Source organism: Periophthalmus magnuspinnatus, chromosome 16, assembly GCF_009829125.3.
Source record: "Periophthalmus magnuspinnatus isolate fPerMag1 chromosome 16, fPerMag1.2.pri, whole genome shotgun sequence".
Classification (NCBI taxonomy): domain Eukaryota; kingdom Metazoa; phylum Chordata; class Actinopteri; order Gobiiformes; family Gobiidae; genus Periophthalmus; species Periophthalmus magnuspinnatus.
This window is the reverse complement of record NC_047141.1, coordinates 7,660,982-7,670,170: the sequence shown is the minus strand read 5'-3', so window position 1 is coordinate 7,670,170 and position 9,189 is coordinate 7,660,982. Positions and strand designations below refer to the sequence as shown.

General features: G+C 37.4%; 1 protein-coding gene across 1 annotated transcript in view; it reads left to right on the top strand.

Annotated features, from left to right (window-relative positions):
- Window positions 1-1,752: 1,752 nt before the first annotated feature.
- The window catches only part of col28a1b (collagen, type XXVIII, alpha 1b), a 38,325-nt gene continuing 30,888 nt past the window's right edge, over window positions 1,753-9,189 (top strand). Inside the window, exons 1-10 of the mRNA XM_055227764.1 lie at window positions 1,753-1,789; window positions 2,782-2,966; window positions 3,512-3,697; window positions 4,169-4,347; window positions 4,974-5,097; window positions 5,852-5,971; window positions 6,785-6,844; window positions 7,311-7,486; window positions 8,028-8,138; window positions 8,920-9,042. Of these exons, the coding sequence (XP_055083739.1) occupies window positions 1,753-1,789; window positions 2,782-2,966; window positions 3,512-3,697; window positions 4,169-4,347; window positions 4,974-5,097; window positions 5,852-5,971; window positions 6,785-6,844; window positions 7,311-7,486; window positions 8,028-8,138; window positions 8,920-9,042 (1,301 nt within the window). The remainder of the gene's footprint in view (window positions 1,790-2,781; window positions 2,967-3,511; window positions 3,698-4,168; window positions 4,348-4,973; window positions 5,098-5,851; window positions 5,972-6,784; window positions 6,845-7,310; window positions 7,487-8,027; window positions 8,139-8,919; window positions 9,043-9,189) is intronic.

The following is a 9,189-nucleotide window of genomic DNA, read 5'->3' as shown; positions in this document are numbered from 1 at the left end:
ACCAAAAAGTAGCTCACTCACTAACAAAATTGACTTTTTGGCGCTTTCTACCATAATATAACATTCCCTCATCAATGCATGTTTGAGTAATCCTGATATCTCACCTGTACCCTATTCAAAACCTCTTTACGGTTAGTACTACGATTCTGTCCAAAGCTCAGCCCACAAGCCTTCGTCACCCATGCACCTGCACTGAAATTTTTCATAAATATACAAAAGCAAGATACAAAACTGTACTCAGCAACTTCTCAAACTGATGCAGTTGTTTCTGTTAACTTCCCATGTGAGTTTGTGTTCTGTCGCGAGACCTCACGACAGGCGCGGTTCTCACTGTTCTTACCTGTGTGTCAAGATGGTGGCTGAATAAAATTTTCTCTGCAACAAGATCCTCATGTTTTTAGGAATTTACAGTTTCATTGTTTGATTTGCATGTTGAATGTGTTGTGAAATGTATAAATTATGTTAATACATTGTTTACAGCGAATATAGCATTTTCAAAAAAATAAAAGGTAGCATGGTGACCTAAATATGTTGTTTTTTTAAATATTTATTTATTTTGTTAGTTAGTTTATCAGGAAGTCCCATTGAGATTACATCTCATTTCTAAAGGAGTTCTCAGTACACAGTTACAAACATAAATCATTTACAATTAATAAAAAAAATAAAATAAATAAATAAATATATATATATATATATATATATATATATATACACACACACACCAACATACACACACCCCCACACACACCCCCCCCACACACACATATATATATATATATATATATACATATACACATATAAATATTTGTTGAACATGTGGTTCACAAGGCATTCACTTAAAACAATTATGTTATGAGTTGTCTGTGTAAACCCTCAGTCCTCCAGGTCTGATCCATAGCAAAAGATGAAGGTTAAATCTATCAACTGGACAACGATCTGTCCAGCTGATAGATTTGACCTTCGTCTTTTGCTATGTTATGTGTTAGAAGTGTAATACAAAAAAGACTGAAATAAAATAGTACTAAAATGAACTAGTTAGCAGTACTTTGAGTAGTGCACTTTATACTTTCACTTAAGTACAAATTTGGTAGTAGTATTTGTACTTGTAATTGAGTACATTTTTAGCCATGTAACTTTGAGTAAACATTTTCAGTACTCTTTCCACCACTGAAATACTATGTAGCCTATTTTCATTGAAAAACACACAACAAAACTGTAAAATTATTTGTAAAAAATCCTGAGCTTATTTATTTTTCCTCTTCCTTTTTCATATGTTTATCTTCCTAAAACATGTTTGCGTTAAAGCTTGTGGAAAAACCTACATTACTGTATGATATAAGTAATGTTTGGCCCATACACACTAGAGCTAAAACAAAAAGTACATGTTTTAATGTACTACTGAAATTCTGTCAAAATAAAAAGCTTTATTTAACGTGTTCATAAAAAACAGTCCATTCTTTATCAGATGCAGCTCCTTGTGGTCTTTACAATTTAGTTAGTTTGTTGCCGCATCGAGTATTGCATCGGCCAATATTGTAATTTTGATTCTTTTACGATATATTGTGCAACTCTAATGCACACACATAAGCAGCAGTGGGGAAGCTGAAAATGTGGTATTTGTGAGATCAATCTAATCACAATATGGCAATAATGTGATTAATACAATATATTGAATTGTACATTATATGATATATCGACTGCAATTAATCAAGTTTCATTTAAGATCTAAATTCAGTCATTTTTTAATCGACAATGATCAGCTTGGGTGTTTTCGATGGGGAGGTCCATAGTCAGTCCTCTATCAGTGAAAACATGTGGTTTACAGTAGACGGGAGACTAATGTGACTGTGCTTTTCTTTATTCTTTGTGCTCAGGAAAGGAATATTGGGAGCATTTTTTATTTGTTAATATAAGACGGGTGATTAATTTCTTTTGTTATATCGCCCAGCCACACTAGTACACTGTATTAGTTAATAAAAGCAGAACTACAGGTATTCGGTACAACAGGGAATACCACAACTAAAGTCCAGCAGGAGGAGGCCCTACTCCAGGGTAAATAATGGATTTTGCAGAGTTATAGGGTAAATACAACATTTGCAGATTTGCAATTTCTTTTTTTTGTGTTTTTTTAAAAAAGCTAATTTGCATGTTCTTCGTGTGACATCATAACATTCTAAATTTGCAGGTGCCAGTCAAAGCGCATCGTCATGGTGATGACGGGAAAACAGGTGCCAGTCAAAGCGCAGCGTCATGGCGATGACGGGAAAGCAACATTCTAAGGCAGGTGTTTGCTCCTTTGTTCCTCAGTTGTGACCAGTACAGCAGAGAGGAGGCAGCACATTTCACTGCTCCTGTCATACATGTGATTGGTTTGAAATCTTCTTATAACACAGCAATCTAACGTGGTATGTATTTATTTATGAGGAAAATATACTTAGTGAAGGTTTTACAGCAAGTGTTTGTAGACTAAATCATGTTTAGTTTCAAATGTACTTATGTTATGGTTTCACTACACTCTCAAAGTTATTTCTCCTGTTTAGAGACACCAAAAAGTAATTTGTTTTCATGAATAACAAGCTGATGGTTCATTTTATAAATATACAGTATACATATATACATATCAGTCTGGTCCCTTCTCCCTCAGTCACATCTTGAGCCATTTTGTGGAAAAGTGTCAGAATAGATAACCACTGCATATTACAATTTCACCAAAATAGCTCACCAAATACAATGTTAATTAGATATTCAAATTCACTAAACCGTGTGCTTTGCCTTTTGCAGATTTCTTTATGTGGACAAATTTTTCGACGGGCTCGGTGATCAGATCGCCCCACTCGGACTACACCATCTTACAGACGCTGGGCGAGGGCTCTTTCGGATGTGTGATCTGGTGTATCAGGAACAGCACCCAGCAGCACGTGGCCCTGAAGGTGGTGAAAAGCGCCACCTCGTCTGTACATTTAGAGGTGAGAGTGGGACAGAGGAGACACACTAGCATTACCATAGACTGTACTTAAAATATTGATACACAATGTACTGTTACAGACTTCTTGACAGTACACGTATGCATATCATGACACTTTTAAACAACATAAATGTATCATTAATTGATGACTTATATACGTATTCCAGAGGAGGTGTTATGCAAAATTGATATTTTTGAGCTTTCTATCACGTTATAATGTTCCCTCATCAAAACATGCCTGAAGAGGTTTTAGATGTCTTCCGTGCATTTTTGAGTAATCTACCAAGCTCTCCTGGACACTTATTCAAACCCTCCTTACGGTTAATTGTAGGATTCTGTCCAATACTCAGTTAATACCCCCTCTTTAACATGATAACTACTGCATTAAGACTGAAATTTCAATGTGTTTTGTTAATCTACACAGTCAAAACTGATTGATTTAGTAAACTTTTAAGAGATACCCATACATGAGGACATGTCAAGGTTATGAAGGGTATGTATTTTATCATGAGGCAATGTATATATATAAATATTTTTGTTCCCCAGATTGAGATATTGCAGACGCTGCGGCTGCAGCGTTCAGAGGAGCACCACATCGTCAGGTGGCTCGATAGCTTCGAGTTCAGAGGACGAGTGTGTCTGGAGTTTGAGAAGCTCGACATGAGCCTCCACGACTTCATCTCACGGAGCGGTCACCTGAAGCTAAGGCAGATCCGGCCCATCCTCTATCAGGTCTTACACATAGACACACATCTTACAAATAGAACAGTTACTCTAAAAATCCATTGGATAAGTGACACATGTCACCAGGTGTTTTTGATGATCATATTTCTTTTGTGTATGCCGTCTTTACCAATACAGTATAATTATCTGCAGTACCTTTATCAATACAGTATGATTACAAAGCCACATTTTCTCGCTATTAGCGAGTAGTTTTTTGAGTCACCATTTTGTAAAATCTAAGCAAAAGTACGTAGTCTGGCATCTAGTACCACTGCTATCTTCTCTTTATCACAAGAGCTGCCTTTTGTGATAAAGTTGAGCTAGATCAGTTTCCTAAAAGTACAACTCCCTTTTCTCAGCTTCACCTGTCCGATTTTGTGTTTGGACTTATCACATAGAGTGCCACAGCCCAGTAGAATAAATATATATGATATATCTTTGCCGTGTGTTATAATATCATCTCCCTTCTTTTGTCTCCAGCTGGCCACGGGTGTCAGCTTTCTGAAGACACATGGGATCATCCACGGAGACCTGAAGCCTGCCAACGTGATGATGGTGAACCACAGGGAGCACCTCCAGGTCAAGATCATTGACTTCGGCCTGTCCCAGTACATCAACTCCGTGACCCAGGGTAGCATTGTACAGACCAGCTGGTACAGGTATGGGTCTGGTGAAACATTAGTGTCTTGAATTCACTAATACCGTCTTTCACTATAGCCATGTTTACTGTTTAGTGATCTAAATGTAATTTTATTGATGCACCAATGGCAATGAATCCTTGAATCTCGATTAGTGTAGTATCAAGAAGTAAAAGGCCGTCAAATTAGAGATAATAGCGTAATTGTTGTTTTGGAGATATGCAAAATTTGGATATCAAGCGTATCGTCATTAAAGGATTTTTATTTTAAATTTAATGTATTGAAAATAAGATACTAATTGATACTAAAACTAGATACTCATTTAAGCAGGTATCAAAACTGAAAAGTCATATTCGTAGGACAGAAAATAACCTTTCCTGAATATCTGTAGAATGATCTTGAGCGGTATCAGAACAGAGTACACACGTATAAGGCCACATGGGAATATAAAAGAAAGTACTACAATTTAATGTTAATAATTCCATTCTATTGTCTAAAAAGATCATCGTGGTATCAGAATTGATATTGAATGTCGAGCCTTTTCCTTAGTATCAAAATGGAGTTTGAAATTTTAGTATTGTAACCCTAATGCATTGTACACAGTTGTTATGTTTCTCTCTCTTTATGTTTGCTCCTTGTTGTTCCAGGGCTCCGGAGGTGTTTGTGGGAGCGCCGTACAATGAGTCTATAGATGTGTGGTCCCTCGGGTGCGTGGCCATAGAGATGATGAGGGGGCAGAGTTTGTTTCAAGGCTGGAGTTGTAGCTTTACTGTAAGTCTATGTCCTGGATGTGGTTCAAATGTGCTCTGAGGACTTTAAATTGACTTTTCAACTTTATTTAAAGTGACGTTTCAACTTTTTCACTTTTCTGCTGGGGAATAATGGTGCTTGTCTGCTATTGGTTTGCCTGGAATGTCCCACACTTTTGCATGGGTTTTTAATGACATGTCCGTAGAGACAATCAGATGGCAGACCTCCATCAGAAAAGTTACATAGTGCAACTTTCCACAGAAATAAATATAATCAATTTCAATTGTCGAAATTGGCACGAGAAATCTGAGGAGATACTTTTTCAAAAGAATTTATTAAAGGTGCCGTACCTGATTTTACTGCCTTAAATGTGAAAAACAGAACTAGCTCATTTTAAACACTTTGCAGTGGTCCAAAGTTATTCCTCACTTACCTTATGCATTTTAGCATTGCTAATTTTTTTTCAACTTTCAGAGACCAAAGCGGAGTTTTGCCATCACGGTAAAGCTAACAACAACTAGCATGTTAACAGTGCATTTCCTGATTATCGGACACTAAAACGCTTTGTAATTAGATGCAGACTGTTCACATCTGACTTATTTTGACCGCAAGAGCTGCTTATACAATACATTTTGCTCAGATACCTGGAAAAAATCTAGTACAGGCCCTTTAAGTATCTCAAACTATGTACTAATATTTGTTCTTCAAAATGGTAGTAATTATACCAACATGTGTTTCATTGACATTTTGTATATTGTTGTGTTTTTGTCTACAGCTCCAACAAATAGTGCAGACAGTGGGTAAACCTCCGGACGCAGTACTGCAGAATGGTTTGTACACCAAAAACTACTTTGTCCGGACGAATATCGGAGGCACCGTCCAATGGCAGTTCAAGGTACTTATTCTATTACTTCTATTTCTACTTTAAAAAGCAACTTAAATGGGCTTGAATTTAGAATATTGATTTTTAACTTATTTCAGATTGTGTCAAGTTTTGTTTTAAGATAAATGATCTGCCTTGGAGTAAGATTGTTTGAATTATTTAGTTTTCAGACAGATGACTTTTCTGAAATCAAGAAAATATAAAATTTAAAATTAATTATTTAATTTATTATTTAAAATAAATTAAGATAAAAAATGAAAAAAAAAATGTAATTAAAACTACACAAATCAAGATTTAATTATTCTCGGAAATGAGTTTATAAGCGCATTTCACAGCTTTCAGAGGCTAGAGCAGAGTTTTGCCATCACATCAACAACTAGCATGCTAACTATGAACTTCCTCATTATCAGGCAATAACGTAGACAGTACAGAGCAGACTTATTTTGACCTCAAGAGCTGCTTATACAATATATCTGTACTGTAGCTTAGTTTGTAGTGTTTATCCACTGATCCAAAAGTTATCGCCGATTTTGCTCTCAGTCTAAAAAAAACAAAACAACAACATTGGTTGAGATCCACTGATTGGCGGTGTGATTCCAGCTGAATATTGTTGTTGTGTCCTTGGGCAAGAGACTTGCCCCCAGTGTCTGGTGCACTGGTGTATGAATGGGTGAGCGGTTCCTTGATGTAAAGCACTTTGAGTGACTAGAAGGTGGAAAAGCGCTATATAAAATGTGACACTTTACCATTATTCTAAATTCTGTTCATGTTATCTGCAGTGAGTTCAAGTTGTATTCTCATCATTCATTGTTTTTTCTTCTTTAGCCGCTGGAAGGATTCTCAGTAGTAGAGCAGGCCCTGAACAACATACGAGACCTCTATCTGGTAAGTCCATCCATCCCTACAATTTGAATCTAGTTCAAAGAAAATGACTACTTGTGTAAAGCATAGACTGTATAACAGAAGTGGACAAAGGGAGTGCGACGTCACCCATAGCTTTTGTTTGCAATCAAATGAAACTCACGGAGGCTAGCAGTTATATCGGCCTCCCGCACCACTGGTTTGGCAGGGGAAAGGCACTTAGCAACGAGGCTGTCAAGCAACCTATTGCTAACGCTAGCTGGAGCAAGCTTGAGAAAAGCAGGCGCTCAGCTGGTTTGTTGTTTAATGTACATGTCTTAATTCCTCTCCACGCCCATGCTCACTTCCTACTTTAAACGTGGTGGCTAGCAGGTTGCCTATGTCCATTTATGCATGCTGTCTATGGGACAAAGATGAAAATGCACACATGACAAGTACTGAGGCTTGAAACAGTCAGAGCCTGGGTCTGAGTGTTACTTTTGCATTGCAGATAGCGAAGTTCATAGAGCAGGTCCAGCTGGATGAGCAGCTTGACTGGGAGTTCTTCGTGCGCCTAGTGGTGCAGATGCTGGACCTGAACCCCGAGAGCAGGATCAGCGCGGCCAACGCTCTGGTCCAGCCTTTTCTCTCCATGAGCCACATCCTGGGAGTCTTCAACACACGGCAGTAAGTCCTGGTTTAGTCCTGGTTTAGTCTTGGTTAAGGCCTGGATTAGTCCTGGTTTAGTATTGGTTTAGGCCTGGTTTAGTCCTGGTTTAGTCTTGGTTTTGGCCTGGATTAGTCCTGGTTTAGTCTTGGTTTAGTCCTGGTTTAGTTCTGGTTTAATCTTGGTTTAGTCTTGGTTTAGTCCTGGGTTAGTCCTGGTTTATTCTTGGTTTAGTCTTGGTTTAGTCCTGATTTTGTCCTGGTTTAGTCCTGATTACCTGTCCTAGTTTAGTCCTAGTTTAGTCCTGCTTTAATCCTGGATTAATCCTGATGTAGATTAACTTTGGTTCTGTCAAGGTGTATACTCTTTCTAGTAGTCCATAATAGTTTGGGTATTGTTTTTTGAAAACCCAGCTGGAAAGTCAAACCTTTTCTCAGCTTGAATTTGATGTATCTACAATCCAACATTAACTGTAAATGTACAGTATTAAATAGTGGTACCTTGTGTCAGTATAGAGTTGCATATTGAATCCTATATTTGACCCAGTGCCTCTCTTTTCAGTGTGACCCACTCTGTGGAGATGATGCGAGGTGCTACCAAACGTTTCGATCAGGCCCCATCCACATCCAACTACTCAGCAGCGCATTACAATGAGGACAGCATAGAGACGAGGTTTGTTTCCTATTATTCTGTCATATCTACTTTAAATACATATTGTGCTTGTGTCTGCTGTATAGTTCTAATCTATTACAGCCATGGATCATATTATAAGTTAATATTTTGACATTTTAAATCGCAATATTCATCTAAAACAACTTCATAAAAGGAACAAATCATTTCCTGAATAGCTTTAGAATGACCTTGAGCTGTATCAGAACAAGTATAAGACACATAGACTAGTATTCGTCCATGGACCACATTACACAGATATAAGGCCACATGGTAAAATAAAAGACGGTACTACAATTTAATGTTGAAAATAACATTCTATTGTGTAAAGAAAGAGTGTTTTTATTTTCATCGTGGCATCAGAATCAGTATTGAGTATCGAGTCTATTCCTTAATACTGAAATTGATTTTGAAATTTTAGTATCATGGCAACACTAAAAGACACTCTATGTAACCTTTCCATTGGGCGCTTGTTTCAATAATCCAAACTCGTCCTTTTTTTCTGAGCACTCAAAAATGTTTCATTCACATTTTGCTCAAATTGTTGTGTCACAGAAAATCCAGACTTCTGCTCAGTTTTTAAGCCCGTGGACTATCACTCATTCTGCGGTCAAATTGTGTTCACAACGAATGCATGGCTCTATTAGCATAACAAATGAAAAATTCAATTGTGTAACTGGACAAAAGTTTCAGAAGATATTTTGCAATCTATGGCAATATTTAGTCTGTGTATAAAGGTACTGACCAGTGAAAATCTCTCCTTACTTTATATTATTGTTTTTAGGGGATTTTTGTTCAACCCGGCACAGTATTCTTCTCCAGATGACGTCTTGCTGCCAGTGAACAACCCTTTACCAGAGGATGTCATCAGCTGGAAGCGCAAGAGGTTCCAAGACCAGGGCCCCAGGTGAGTACTCCAATCCAGTCAATTAAAGGGGACGCACGAGTTGTGTTATTGCTTTGCCTAGAATATTGTACAGTAGGGTCACACTTACTAACTCATCTTATATATGCATTTGTTGAATTACAGGCTTTTTTATTTGCTAAAAAATGC